The sequence below is a fragment of the Argentina silus genome (assembly GCF_951799395.1).
Source record: "Argentina silus genome assembly, chromosome: Y".
NCBI lineage: Eukaryota > Metazoa > Chordata > Actinopteri > Argentiniformes > Argentinidae > Argentina > Argentina silus.
The window spans coordinates 2,117,070-2,132,500 of NC_139654.1; the positions used below are offsets into that span (position 1 = coordinate 2,117,070).

The 15,431-nt window shown below is 51.7% G+C and overlaps 1 protein-coding gene across 1 annotated transcript in view; it reads right to left on the reverse strand.

Moving 5' to 3' along the window:
* Positions 1 to 7,929: 7,929 nt before the first annotated feature.
* LOC310823909 (tripartite motif-containing protein 16-like) overlaps positions 7,930 to 15,431 on the reverse strand; it is a gene marked incomplete at its 5' end in the record, with an annotated part of 11,896 nt that continues 4,394 nt past the window's right edge. The window contains 2 exons of the mRNA XM_083696850.1: positions 7,930 to 9,137; positions 10,434 to 10,499. Of these exons, the coding sequence (XP_083552976.1) occupies positions 8,563 to 9,137; positions 10,434 to 10,499 (641 nt within the window). The 3' untranslated portion in view covers positions 7,930 to 8,562. The remainder of the gene's footprint in view (positions 9,138 to 10,433; positions 10,500 to 15,431) is intronic.

Below are 15,431 nucleotides of genomic sequence, written 5' to 3' on the forward strand. Positions count from 1 at the left end.
CCAGCCAGCCAAACAAACAGACAGACAAGCAGACAGCCAAACAGGCAGACAGACAGACAAACAGGCAGGACTCACCCATGTCGACAGCCTGCCTGATGGACGACTGGTCCGACTCGCACAGGAACAGCTTGACTGCAACGACAACGTTAGCGTGGGTTAGCCTAGGTTAGCCTGTGTTAGCATGTGCTGGTGTCATTTGTTAGCCTGTGTTAACGTGGGTTAGCGTTGGTTAGCCTGGGTTAGCCTGTGTTAGCATGTGCTGGTGTCATTTGTTAGCCTGTGTTAACGTGTGGTCGCGTCGTGTGTAATCATGGGCTGGTATCGTTTGTTAGCCCTGGGTTAGCGTGTGTTATCGTGGTGCGTGTGAGCCGGTGTTAGCATGCACTAGCATTTATTAGCATGTGTTATCGTGGTGTGTGTTAGCGTGCGTGAGCCTGTCTTAGCCTGCGTTAACCTGTCTTACCCTGCATTAGCGTAGCGTTAGCCTGCGTTAGCTTGTCGTAGCGTACCAGACACCTTCAGCTCCTCCCTCTCCTCCGGTGTGATGGTGGCCTCGGCCGCCTGGGGGGTGGAACAGTCTAGGACGTCAGACTCCTGGAGAGACAGACAGGTCTGAGAGACAGACAGGTTCAGGACAGACAGATTACAGAAAGACAGCCAGGCGTGCCTGGGAGGGGGGAGCAGTCCAGGTTAGAGACAGACCAGACTAGTCGAACTAGAGAGAGGGAGAGAAAGAGAGAGAGATTAGCTGACCTCAGCAGAACCTCCCTCCCTCCCTGTTCAACCCTCCCCCCCAAACCTGCCTCCCCCCCGTCTCCCTGCCTGTGTGTGTGTCTGTGTGAGTGTGTCTGTGTATGTCTGTGTGAGTGTGTGTATGTCTGTGTGAGTGTGTGAGTGTGTGTGTGTGTGTCTGTGTGTATGTGAGTGTGTGTGTGTCTTCCTCTCTCTCTCCCTGTCTCAGGAGCACCCACCCACACACACACACACACACACACACACACACACGTTGTCACTTGACTCACTAAACATTGACGCCTCTGGGCATGTGTGTGTATGTGTGAGTGTGTGTGTGAGTGTGTGTCTGTCTGTGTGAGTGTGCGTATGTGTGAGTGTGTGTGTGTGTCTCCCTCTCTCTCTCCCTGTCTCAGGGGCACACACACACACACACACACACACACACACACACACACACACACGTTGTCACTTGACTCACTAAACATTGACGCCTCTGGGCATGTGTGTGTGTGTCTGTGTGTGTCTGTGTGAGTGAGTGTGTGTGTGAGTGTGTGTGTGTGTGTGTCTGTGTGTTGTGATGGCCCAGCCGGTGAGCAGTGCCCCACAGAGACACCTGGTGGCCACAAGGGGGAGGCAAAGGCAGCCATGGGGTGTCGTGCTGGATGGGAGGTACTATCCCAGTTCTATGTCCTGGAGACTCCGCCACCAATCAGATGACTCAGCTCACCGCTCACAGGTGCGCTGAGTCAGCTCGGCGATCCTGAGGCCTTTTAAACTCCCCAGGACAAGCTGAAGACAGACTGGCTGGAGGAACGAGTCGAGACCAGACACCCGCTAAGCCAGTCTCATAAGCCAAACGGGAGAGAAAGCCTGGAAGACGGAGAGGAACCCCCCAACCGACCGGAGGAAGAGGTCAGTGAAAGGGACCCGATATCCCACTAACTTTGGCCTGTCTCTCTCTCTCTCTCTCTGACAACAAGAAGAACCTGGCGGAGCGCCGTAGCGCCAACCGCCAACCCGGTGAAGATTTGAGTTGCCTTTCGCCTCTCCCTTTTCCCCGCACCTTAGAAATAAAACCCTACGTTGATTTCACCGCAACCCCTGTTTCCGCCTGTTTCTATTCTCATTGGTTGACCCACTGTTGCGCCTGTCGACCAGGCTCCCACAGTGTGTCTGTGTGAGTGAGTGTGTGTGTCTGTGTGAGTGTGTCTGTCTGTCTATCTGTGTGTGTGTGTGTGTGTGTGTCTCCCTCTCTCTCTCTCACACACACACGTTGTCACTTGACTCACTAAACATTGACGCCTCTGGGCGCGCGTGTGTGTGGGTGTGCGTGTGTGTGTGGAGCATCCAGAGAGAGACGAAGTAAAGGAGGGAGGGAAGGAAGGAAGGTAGGAAGGAAGGGAGGGAGGGAAGGAAGGAAGGAAGGAAGAGAGGGATGAGTCTCACCTTCTCCTCCGCCGACAGTAAGGAAAGAAGAGAGGAAACAGGAAAGGAGGGAAGGGAATGAGGGAGGGAAGGAGAGAGAGAGAGAGAGACAGGAGGGAGGGAGGGAGGGAGGGGAGAAGGAGGGGAGAAGGAGGGAGAGAGAGAGACAGGAGGGAGAGAGAGAGACAGGAGGGAGGGAAGGAGGGAGAGAGGGAGAGAGACAGGAGGGAGAGAGGGAGGGAGAGACAGGAGGGAAGGAAGGAAGGAAGACAGGAAAGGAGGGAGAGAAGGAGGGAGGGAAGGAGGGAGAGACAGGAGGGAGAGAAGGAGAGAGAGACAGGAGGGAGGGAGGGAGAGAAGGGGGGAGGGAAGGAGAGAGAGAGAGAGACAGGAGGGAGGGAGAGAAGGAAAGAAGGAGGGAGGGAGGGAGGGAGAGAGACAGGAGGGAGGGAAGGAGGGAGGGAGAGAGACAGGAGGGAGGGAGAGACAGGAGGGAAGGAAGTAAGGAAGACAAGAAAGGAGGGAAGGAAGAGAGAGACAGGAAAGGAGGGAGGGAGGGAGGGAGAGAAGAGAGGGATGAGTCTCACCTTCTCCCCGGCCGACGGCGTCTCAGAGGACCAGTCACTCAGCGTGGCGCGGATACAGTCCTGGAGCTACGGCAACAACAGACAGACAGGTCAGATGGAGAGACAGACAGGTCAGAGACAGACAGACAGACAGGTCAGAGACTGACAGACAGACAGACAGACAGAGGGACAGACAGGTCAGAGACAGACAGACAGACAGTGTGAGTGTGTGTGTGTATGTCTGTGTGAGTGTGTGTGTGTGTGTGTATGTCTGTGTGTGTGTGTGTGTGTGTATGTGAGTGTGTATGTGTCTCCCTCTCTCTCTCCCTGTCTCAGGAGCACCCACACACACACACACACACACGTTGTCACTTGACTCACTAAACATTGACGCGCGTGTGTGTGTGTGTGTGTGTGTCTGTGTGTGTGTGTGTGTGTGTGTGTGTGTCTCCCTCTCTCTCACACACACACACATTGTCACTTGACTCACTAAACATTGACGCCTCTGGGCGCGCGTGTGTGTGGGTGTGCGTGTGTGTGTGTGTGGAGCATCCAGAGAGAGACGAAGGAAGGAAGGAAGGAAGGAAGAGAGGGATGAGTCTCACCTTCTCCTCCGCCGACAGTAAGGAAAGAAGACAGGAAACAGGAAAGGAGGGAAGGGAATGAGGGAGAGAAGGAGAGAGAGAGAGAGACAGGAGGGAGGGAGGGAGGGAGGGAGGGGAGAAGGAGGGGAGAAGGAGGGAGAGAGAGAGACAGGAGGGAGGGAAGGAGGGAGAGAGGGAGAGAGACAGGAGGGAGGGAGGGAGAGACAGGAGGGAAGGAAGGAAGGAAGACAGGAAAGGAGGGAAAGAAGAGAGAGACAGGAGGAAAGGAGGGAGGGAAGGAGGGAGAGAGAGAGAGACAGGAAAGGAGGGAGGGAGAGAAGAGAGGGATGAGTCTCACCTTCTCCCCGGCCGACGGCGTCTCGGAGGACCAGTCACTCAGCGTGGCGCGGATACAGTCCTGGAGCTACGGCAACAACAGACAGACAGGTCAGATGGAGAGACAGACAGGTCAGAGAGAAACAGACAGACAGACAGATAGACAGACAGATAAGACAGAGGGACAGACAGGTCAGAGACAGCATGGCGCGGATACAATCCTGGAGCTGGAGGGCAACAAAAGACATACAGGTCAGACAGACAGACAGAGAGAGACAGGTCAGATAGAGAGACAGACAGGTCAGAGACAGCGTGGCGCGGATATAATCCTGGAGCTGAACGGCAACAACAGGTCAGACAGACAGACAGAAAATGACAATAAAACGACATATTTAGTATTTATTTAATCACATTCATAATACACACACACACACACACACACGGTCAGTTCGTTAGAGCCAGTTAGCATTCGCCTTTAGCACCCCGTCAACACTGCACTCTGTAGGTAAATTCGTTAGCCCCGTTAGCATTAGCCTTTAGCACCCCGTCAACACTGCACTCGGTAGGTAAATTCGTTAGCCCCGTTAGCATTAGCCTTTAGCACCCCGTCAACACTGCACTCTGTAGGTAAATTCGTTAGCCCCGTTAGCATTAGCCTTTAGCACCCCGTCAACACTGCACTCGGTAGGTAAATTCGTTAGCTTCGTTAGCCCCGTTAGCATTAGCCTCTAGCCTCCCGACCCCCCCCCCCGCCCTTCTTACCTCCTCACTCGGGGACGACGGACACTTCTTCTTCAGCCGGCTCCGGTTGACGAGGTTCCCGGTGTGGAGGTTGAGCGTCGTGGCCCGGGTCAGAAACGAGGTCCGGGTACCGGTACCAGAGGAGGAGCCGGAGGAGCCGGTCCCAGAGCCGCCGGAGGAGCCGGTCCCAGAGCCGCCGGAGGAGCCGGTCCCAGAGCCGCCGGAGGAGACGGTCCCAGAGCCGCCGGAGGAGCCGCCGGAGGAGACGGTCCCAGAGCCGCCGAAGGAGCCGGTATAGGAGACGGTACCACCGGGGGAGACGGTCCCAGAGCCGCCGGAGGAGACGGTCCCAGAGCCGCCGGAGGAGACGGTCCCAGAGCCGCCGGAGGAGACGGTCCCAGAGCCGCCGGAGGAGCCGCCGGAGGAGACGGTCCCAGAGCCGCCGAAGGAGCCGGTATAGGAGACGGTACCACCGGGGGAGACGGTCCCAGAGCCGCCGGAGGAGCCGGTAGAGGAGACGGTACCACCGGGGGAGACGGTCCCAGAGGACCCGCTACGAGTACCAGAGGAGCCGCCGGTGTCGGTGGTTTCCATGGTGTCTGTCTCCCCTTCTCTCGTAAAGAAGAAGTAAATGTCGTAAAGATATAATAATAATAATAATAATAAAAAGATATCGTAAAATGAGGGAGGGGTGGGGTTGTCTAGCAACGAGGAACAGTTGGTGGGTTTGAGGGAATGTCGTAAAGGAAAAGAAAATGTCGGAAAGGGACGGGATATGGTGGGTTACCTAGCAACGAGGGGGTGGGGAGAGTGTGTGTGTGGTTTGAAGGACTGTCGTAAAAATATTTTTTCAAAACAAATACGAACGGTGGAGGGAAAGGGGGGGGGGTTGCCTAGCAACGAGGGGGTGGGTTTGAAGGAATGTCGAGTAATGATGACACGACGCGTTTCCACACACACACACACACACGGTCAGTTCGTTAGAGCCAGTTAGCATTAGCCTTTAGCACCCCGTCAACACTGCACTCGGTAGGTAAATTCGTTAGCTTCGTTAGTTAGCCCCGTTATCATTAGCCTCAGAGCCGGTAGAGGAGACGGTACCACCGGGGGAGACGGTCCCAGAGGACCCGCTACGAGTACCAGAGGAGCCGCCGGTGTCGGTGGTGGTGGTGGTTTCCATGGTGTCTGTCTCCCCTTCTCTCGTAAAGAAGAAGTAAATGTCGTAAAGATATAATAATAATAATAATAATAATAATAATAATAATAATAATAGTAAATGTCGTAAAATAAGGGAGGTTGGTGTGTTTGAGGGAATGTCGTAAAGGAAAAGAAAATGTCGGAAAGGGACGGGATATGGTGGGTTACCTAGCAACGAGGGGGTGGGGAGAGTGTGTGGTTTGAAGGAGTTTCATAAAACATTTTTTTCTAAAAAATGTCGTAAAATACGAACGGTGGAGGGAAAAGGGGGGGGGTTGCCTAGCAACGAGGAGGTGGGTTTGAAGAGCCAAACTACATGGTTCTATTAGCCCTAGGGTTAGGGTCAGGGTTTAGGGTTAGGGTTAAAGTTAACTCATCCCCTAGGGTTAGGGTTAGGGTCAGGGTTTAGGGTTAAAGTTAACTCATCCCCTAGGGTTAGGGTTTAGGGTTAGGGTCAGGGTCAGGGTTAGAGTTAGGGTTAGGGTCAGGGTCAGAGTCAGGTTCAGGGTCAGAGTTAGGGTTAGGGTCAGAGTCAGGGTCAGGGTCAGGGTTAGAGTCAGGATTAGGGTCAAGGTTAACTCGTCTCCTAGGCCTGTCTGCACATTTGGGTTGTCATGACGTTGCTAAGTGAAGTGTTAACACTGGAAAGAAAACGTCCCCTTTGGTTTCCACTGATGTTCTATTATACTAATGTTCTATTATACTAAGATTATATTACACTGATGTTCTATTACACTGTTCTATTACATAAATGTTCTATTATACTAATATTCTATTATACTAATGTTCTATTACACTGTTCTATTACATAAATGTTCTATTACACTAATGTTCTATTACATAAATGTTCTATTACACTAACGTTTTATTATACTAATGTTCTATTACACTAATGTTCTATTACACTAATGTTCTATTACACTAATGTTCAATTACACTGATGTTCTATTACACTGATGTTCTATTACACTGATGTTCTATTACACTAATGTTCTATTACACTGATGTTCTATTACACTAATGTTATATTACACTGATGTTCTATTACACTGTTCTATTACACTGATGTTCTATTACACTGATGTTCTATTACACTAATGTTCTATTACACTGATGTTCTATTACACTGTTCTATTACACTGTTCTATTACACTGATGTTCTATTACACTGTTCTATTACACTGATGTTCTATTACACTGTTCTATTACACTGATGTTCTATTACACTGATGTTCTATTACACTGTTCCATTATAAAAGATCTGTGATGTTATAAAGAATATTTCAGGTTCAAATTCTGGGTTTTTAGGATCCAGTGCTTATTGCTAACTGGCTGGATTCTAATCTCTCTGTTGTTGTAATACTAGTAAATGACCACCAGGTGGTGCCCCCATCTGAGGGCTAGAGGTCTGGGGGATAGGGTTCTGGGGGTCTGGGGGTCTGGAGGTCTGGGGTCTGGGGGTCAGAGGTACTGCAGGGGACAGGTGAAGTCTTCTCATGAGAGCCATGCCTCCCATGGCAGGGAGCGGTACTGCAGGGGACAGGTGAAGTCTTCTCATGAGAGCCATGCCTCCCATGGCAGGGAGCGGTACTGCAGCGGACAGGTGAAGTCTTCTCATGAGAGCCATGCCTGCCATGGCAGGGAGCGGTACTGCAGGGGACAGATGAAGTCTTCTCATGAGAGCCATGCCTCCCATGGCAGGGAGCGGTACTGCAGGGGACAGGTGAAGTCTTCTCATGAGAGCCATGCCTCCCATGGCAGGGAGAGGTACTGCAGGGGACAGGTGAAGTCTTCTCATGAGAGCCATGCCTCCCATGGCAGGGAGCGGTACTGCAGGGGACAGGTGAAGTCTTCTCATGAGAGCCATGCCACCCATGGCAGGGAGCGGTACTGCAGGGGACAGGTGAAGTCTTCTCATGAGAGCCATGCCTCCCATGGCCGGGAGCAGTACTGCAGAGGACAGGTGAAGTCTTCTCATGAGAGCCATGCCTCCCATGGCAGGGGGCGGTACTACAGGGGACAGGTGAAGTCTTCTCATGAGAGCCATGCCTCCCACAGCCCACAGACAGAGAGGAGAAAAGCAGCCTGCACCTTGGCTGCCCCTCACAATGTCACATGATGCATAGATATTACTGTACTAGATGATTACTATATAAAAATGAAGGAATACATGGAAAGTGAAGTTCAGAACATGTACAGCGCCTTCTGAAGGTATTCAGACCCCTTCACTTTTTACACATTTTCTTGTGTTATAGAGTAAATTTGAAATGGATTCAATTTAAAGAATTTGCCATCAATCCACACACAATACCCCAGAATGACAAAGCGAAAACACGATTTTTGACATTTCAGTACATTTATTAAAAGTGAAATACAAAAATACCTCATGGACAGAAATATTCAGACTTTTTGCTTTGACAGTCTTAAAATTAGTTAAAATGCAAAAATGTCATCAACAAATCACTCAATAAGTTGAATTGAGTACATCTTAATGCAAGGATAATAGTTCATGTCATTTCGGAATGAATATCTTTGTTTTTATAGGGTCTCTGATTTGCATAGGAATCAATTACACACTGTGTAGATTAGGATGTTCTGAAGACACTGTCCATATTGTACTGACAGAGAAGGAGAGCTGTCTTCACATCCACTCCCTGCTATCTTACACACAGCAACGTAATCCAGCATCACAACTCAAACACCCAATCTAACCAACTCTTATATACATCCAGACACTCTCTCCTGTGTTATTCTCAGAGTTCATCATCAGTCTGATTTGATCATCTAATCATTCATCTGGATTATTTCACTGACAGTTGCATTTCCATCAAAAAAACTAAAAACTCTAAACACTACACCTTACACCCTACACACTGCACACTGGGAGAGGGAACATCTGTACATCCAACATCTCAGTGAAAACACACCACTATCCAACTGCATCATGTTCTGATCCATCATCTTTGAGCCTTTGGTGTTCAGTGTGATCTCCCTGAGACTAGTTTACACAGGGTCACTGAACATTCATCGTCCTGAACCCAAAACAAGCCCTCCAAAAGCCTAAACCCTGGGTAGAGGGGCTCAGTGAATGTGGAGTGGAATGTGTGCAGGAGGATTCGTGTGTCAGAGGAGACGCTGTAGAAGGACAGAGTGCCGGCCGGCCAGTCCAGATACACTCCTACTCTGTGGGAGCCAGAGGAGGGGACAGGTATGTCAGTGTTCTTCTTATTGTGCCAGGCGGAGTAACTGTTACCAGAGCACCACAGACTCCAGGACTTGTCATTGTATCTCAACCCACAGTCATGACCCCTTCCTCTCCTGCTGATTCCTTTATATGTCACTCCTATATAAGCCCACCTCCCACTCCACTCTACCTCCCAGTAACAGCGCCCAGTCAGACCCTCTCTACACAGCACCTGTGACCAGTAGTCAAATCTCTCTGGGTGATCAGGATACGGCTGCTCCTCTCTCCCCCATGTCACCTTTCTGTTCTCCTCAGACAGAGAGAGGTTTCTCTGTGCTGTGTTTGGGTCCAGTGTGAGCTCACAGACATCTGGGAGAAGAGCAGAGGGAGGAAGGGAGGGAGGGAGAAAGAGAGAGAGAGGAGAGAGAGAGAGGGGGACGGAGGAAGAGAAAGAGAGAGAGTGATGGAGGGAGAGAGAGAGAGGAGAGAGAAAGAGAGAGAGAGGAGAGGGGAGAGAGAGAGAGAGAGAGAGAGGGGGAGAGAGAGAGAGAAAGAGAGGAGAGAGAGAAAAAGAGGAGAGAGAGAGAGAAAGAGGAGGAAGAGAGAGGGGGACAGAGGAAGAGAAAGAGAGAAAGGGATGGAGGGAGAGAGAGAGAAGAGAGAGAGGAAGAGAGAGAGGGAGAATAAGAGAGAGAGGAGGAAGAGAGAGGGGGACGGAGGAAGAGAAAGAGAGAGAGAGAGAGAGAGAGAGAGGGGAGAGAGGAGAGGGGGGAGAGAGTGGGACAGAGGAAGAGAGAGAGGGACGGAGGAAGAGAGAGAGAGAGGAGAGAGAGAGAGAGAGAGGGGAGAGAGGAGAGGGGGGAGAGAGTGGGACAGAGGAAGAGAGAGAGAGAGAGGGAGAGAGAGAGGGGAGATAGAGAGAAGGAACAGAGAGGGGGATGGAGGAAGAGAAAGAGAGAGGGATGGAGGGAGGGAGAGAGAGAGAGGAGAGAGAAAGAGAGAGGGAGAGAGAGAGGAGGAAGATAGAGAGAGACGGAGGAAGAGAAAGAGAGAGAGGGAGGGAGGGAGAGAGAGAGAGAGGAGAGAGAGAGAGAGAGTGAGGAGAGAGAGAGAGAGAGAGGAGGAAGATAGAGAGAGAGAGACGGAGGAAGAGAAAGAGAGAGAGGAGGAAGATAGAGAGAGACGGAGGAAGAGAAAGAGAGAGAGGGAGGGAAGGAGAGAGAGAGAGGAGAGAGAGAGAGAGAGAGGGGACGGAGGAAGAGAAAGAGAGAGAGGGATGGAGGGAGAGAGAGAGGGATGGAGGGAGAGAGAGAGAGGAGAAAGAAAGAGAGAGGGAGAGAGAGAGAGAGAAAGGAGGAAGAGAGAGGGGGACGGAGGAAGATAAAAAGAGAGAGGGATGGAGGGAGAGAGAGAGAGAGGGAGAGAGAGAGAGGAGAGAGAAAGAGAGAGAGAGAGGGGGGAGAGAGAGGGAGAGTCAGATATGTAGGCTGTCTTTGATGAGTCTCTCCCTCTCCTAGAGATCTCTAGTTGTGTCTCAGGGTTTGTGGAGAGGATCAATGGAGGGAGGGAGGGAGGGAGGGAGAGGAGGGAAGAACAGAGAGAGGGAGGGAGGGAGAGATAAAGAGAGAGAGAAACTGTCAGCTACTTCAGGAGAAACACACTCACATTGGAAGAACTGGTCCTGGGCTCTGGTCTTGGGCTCTGGTGGCAGGAAAACATCCACTCCATTCACTACAGACGGGAGGGAGGGAGGGAGGGAGAGAGAGAGGAAGAAAGAGGAAGGGAGGAGAGGGAGGGAGAGAGAGAGAGAGAGAGAGAGGGGAGGTAGGGGTAGAGGGAGGGAGAAAGGGAGAGGGAGGGAGGGAAAGAGGGAGAGAGAAAAGGAGGGAGGGAGGGAGGGAGGGATAGAGAGAGGAGGGAGGGAGAGAGAGAGAGGGAGGGAGGGAGAGGAGGGAGGGAGAAAGAGGGAGGGATAGAGGGAGGATGGAGGGAGGGAGAGAGGAAGAAATGAGGGAGGCAGAGAGGGAGGGATAGAGGGAGGGGGGGAGAGAGGGAGAAAGAGGGAGAGAGGGAGGGAGGGAGAGAGGGAGGGGGGGATAGAGGGGGGAAGGAGGGAGGGAGGGAGGGATAGAGGGAGGAAGGAGGGAGGCAAGAGGGAGAAAGAGTTAAGGAGAGGATAGAGGGTGAGAGGGATGAAGGAGGGAGGGAGAGAGGGAGATAGAGGAGGGAGGGAGGGAGCGAGAGAGGGAGAGGAGGAATCGAGGGAGGGAGAGTAGGAGAGAGAGGGAGGGAGGGAGAGAGAAGAGGGAGGGAGGGAGGGTGGAAGGGAGAGAGGGACGGAGAAAGTGGGAGGGAGAGGATAGAGGGAGAGAGGGAGGGATGGAGAGAGGGATTGATAGAGGGAGGGAGGGATGGAGGGTGAGAGGGAGAGAGAGGAGGGTGGGAGGGAGAGAGAAAGAGGGAGGAGGGAGGGAGGGAGAGCATAGAGGGAGGGAGAGGATAGAGGGAGGGAAAGAAGGAGAGATAGAGAGAGGGATAGAGGGAGATAGGGAGATAGGTAGGGAGAGGGGGGGGAGAGAGGGAGAGGATTGAGGGAGAGAGAGAGGAGGGATGAAGGAAGAGAGGGAGGAGGGATAGAGGGAGGGAGGAAGAGAGGGAGAGGAGGGATAGAGGGAGGGAGAAAGAGAGAGGGAGAAGATAGAGGGAAAAAGAGGATAGAGGGAGGGAGAGAGGGAAGGAAAGAGGGAGGGAGGGATGCAGGTCGGGAGGTATAGAGGAAGGGAGGGAGTGAGGGGGGGAAAGGAAGGATAGAGGGAGAGAGGGAGGGAGAGAGGGAAAAAGGAGGTAGGAAGAGAGGGAGGGAGAGTAGTAGAGAGAGGTAGGGAGGGAGAGAGAGGCACGGAGGGAGAGCAAGAGGAGGGAGGGAGGGAGAAAAGAGAGGGGAGTGAAAGTAAGAGAGAGAGAGAAAGAGTGAGGGAGGGAGAGAGGGAGGGAGGGAGAGAGAGAGGGAAAGAGGGAGAAAGAGGGAGGGAGAGAGGAAGGGAGGGAGTGATAGAGGGTGGGAGGGAGGAATGGAGAGGAAGGATAGAGGGATGAAGGAGGGAGGGAGAGAGGGAGAGAGAGGAGGGAGGGAGGCAGAGAGGGAGGGAGAGGAGGGAGAGAGAAAAAGAAATAGGGAGGGAGAGAGGCAAGGATAGAGGGAGGAAGGAGGGAGGGAGAGAGGGAGAGATAGAGGGATTGATAGAGGGAGGAAGGAGAGAGGGAGAGAGAGGTGGGAGTGAGGGAGAAAGAGAGGGAGGGAGAGGAAGGAGGGAGGGAGGGAGAGAGGGAGGGAGAAAGAGGGAGGGAGAGGATAGAGGGAAGGATAGAGGGAGGGAGGGAAGGAGGGGGGGAAGGAGGGAGGGAGGGAGAGAATGAGAGAGAGGAGGGAGGGAGGCAGAGAAGGAGGTATAGAGGGAGGGAGAGAGAGGAGAGAGGGAGGCAAAGATGGAGGGAGAGGAGGGAGAGAGGGAGAGAGATAGGGAGGGAGAGAGGGGCAGGGAGGGAGGGAGGGAGAGGATTGAGGGAGAGAGGGAGGGATAGAGGGAGGAAGGAGGGAGGGAGAAGCAGAGAGGGAGGGACAGGAGGGAGAGAGGGGGTGAGGGAGGGAGGGAGAGGATTGAGGGAGAGAGGGAGAGAGAGTAGGGAGGGAGGAAAAGAGGGATAGAGGGAGGGATAGTGGGAAGGATAGAGGGAGGAAGAAGGGAGGGAGGGAGAGGTGGGAGGGAGGGAGAGATAGAGGGATTGATAGAGGGAGGGATGGATGGTGAGAGGGAGAGAGAGGAAGGAGGGAGAGAGAAAGAGGGAGGGAAAGGATAGAGGGAGGGATAGAGGGAGGGAAGGAGGGAGAAAGAGGAGGGAGGGAGGCAAAGAGGGAGGGAGAGAGGGAGAGGAGGGAAGGAGGGAGGGATAGAGGGAGGGAGAGAGAAAGGGAGAGAGGTGGGGGAGGGAGGGAGGGAGAGGATGGAGGGAGAGAGGTAGGTAGAGTAGCAGAGAGAGGTAGGGAGGGAGAGAGAGGCACGGAGAGCAAGAGGAGGGAGGGAGGGAGGAAAGGGAGGGAAGGAGAGAGAAAGAGGGAAGGAGGGAGAGAGTGTGGTAGGGAGGGAGAGAGGGAGGGAGGGAGAAAGGGAGGGAGGGAGAGGGAGAGAGGGGGGTAGGGAGGGAGAGAGAAAAAAAGACAGAGAAAGAGGGAAAGAGAGAGAGAGAGATTGGATGGAGAGAAGAGGTAGGGAGGGAGGGAGGGAGAGAGGGAGGGAGGGAGGGAGGGGGGAGAGAGGGAGAGAGGGAGGGAGAGAGAGAGGGAGGGAGAGAGAGAGAGACATGTATCAGTCAAGGGTTGGAAACATGGACAGGTCCCACATTGTTCTGATGGGGGGAAAAGAGAAGGCCTCACTTTGCAGGTTAACCCTTTGGGGACCAGGGGTATTTTCTCCATTTTTACATACATTTATTCTTTCTCAATTTGAAGTCACTTCCATACAAAATAATACCCAAGTGTTTCATATCAATATTTTCAGTACAAACTCAGCTTTCTTGATTGTGATAGATGTTTACCCCAACAGCACTGTGTGAAGAGGTAAGTAGGCCTAAACCTGAACATTTCGAATCCGTTTTTCAGAAATGTTTCAAATCCTATGTGAAAACATACCTTTACCCATGTGAATGAATTGTTTTGGTGCTTGAAATTCATTCATGAAGTCCTGAGCTACACAGAAATGGCATACAATATGAATAAAATACTAGACAGAATATAAAAAAGGACTTCTAATGGATCCTTGTAAACACATCTTCTCTGCTTTCTGTCTCTGTCACTGTCACTGAAATGTTTGTCAATACCGACAATGTCGACAACACGTGTAGCGAAGAAGATGGACGTGCGAATTGACCAATCAACGACGGTAAAAGGCAGTGTCTGAGCGACTCAAGCTAGGCTGCTTCCAAATTCACCAATTACGCAGGGAGGGCCTGTACCAAGCTGTTCCTAGGTTAATAGCTCCGTCTGTAAGTGAGAGGGCATGTCACAGGAGGGCTCAGGGGATATTTAAACCATGTTTCTACGCCGGATTATCACTGAGATATTGATCAAAACATTTTGGAAACCCCTGAAAACGCAGCTGCGCGTTTGAGGTCCCGAAATGGTTAAATAAGTAGGATTAAGGTTGCGGGTTGGGGTTCGGGTTAGGATTAGGGGTTAGGGTCTGTTGTTGGTTAGGGTTAGGGGTTTGGGGTTTGGGTCTGTTGTTGGTTGGATGTTTTCATTGATGGTTTAGTATTTCCATTAGGGTTAGGGGGTTAGAGTTTAGGGTCTGTTGTTGTTTGGATGTTTTCATTGATGGTTTAGTATTTGATAGAATAGATGTTGAATTTTATGCGACTTTAAATGTCCGACTGATGGGGAAATGGAAAGTCATAAAAAGAGGCTTTACCAAGAGGAGGGGAGACAATAGGATTTGCACCCCCTGGGGGAGTACAAAGGTTGGAGTGACCTGGGTCTGCGACGACCATTTAGTCTAAAAGCCCACAAAATGAAATCTAACGTGTTGCAGAGAACCGGTGGATCGACCTTGTTTACAAGAACATTGACCTCCGCGGTGAAACGTGGTTCTTTTCTACAAGAACATTGGCTGAGAATACCCACACTGTGTCTTCTCGTCGCGGCCTGCGCACCCTCTCACTCACCACTCTTTCTTCCTCTGTCTTAACCGCCCTACCCTCTGTTGAATCTTTCTCTCTTCTATCCACTGACGCAGCTTCCTCCACCCTCCTGTCCTCTCTTTCCTCATCCGTCGACTCTCTCTGTCCACAGATATCAAGGCCGGCACCATCCTCTCCACGCGCTCCCTGGCTGTCTGAAACCCTGCAAGCTTGATGATCTAGACCCTTATCTCTCTCTCCTCCTCAACTACACCTCATCTGCATCAGCTGGTAAAGCCTTATACTACCATCCCAAAATTCACACCTCTGTCTCTGACCCAAGAAAACTGTTCTCCACATTTTCCTCACTCCTCAACCCTCCTCCTCTCGCTCCTCCCTCCTCTCTGTCTGCCGATGACTTTGTCACCTATTTTGAAAAGAAGGTTGATGACATTAGCAGCTCCTTCCCTCTACCTCTCACCAACAATGCTACCTCTCCTCCCAAACCCACTGTGCAACACCCAGTCTCTGGTTTATCAGATTTCTCCCCCTCTCGCCTGAGGATGTTCAAAAACTGGTCACATCCAAGCGGGCAACCCCAACCCCAAGACCTCTTTCACCCCTGCTAACTCGCTGTACAAGTTCTCTCCTGCTAATGAAATCAATTTTAAAAAATTAATAAAAATAGCCTACTGGCATTACAACTGCCAATGGCCCCTGGTGTGAGCATTGATTACTTTGTCTAATGATGACTGTTGGAAAGATGATTCACTTACTTAAACAAATGTATTTTTGTAAGTCGCTTTGGATAAAGGCGTATGCTAAATGCCATGAATGTAATTTGTAAAAGACGGATCCGTTTTCTATTGGGACTAAGTGGATTAGGGCGGGACTTGGACCTGAGGAGGGAAAAACCCAGTGATTGGTTGGACATTTAGGGAGGGGGCTTTGTGATTGGATATGGACCCTGTTGTGTTTGTTTGCTAAGTT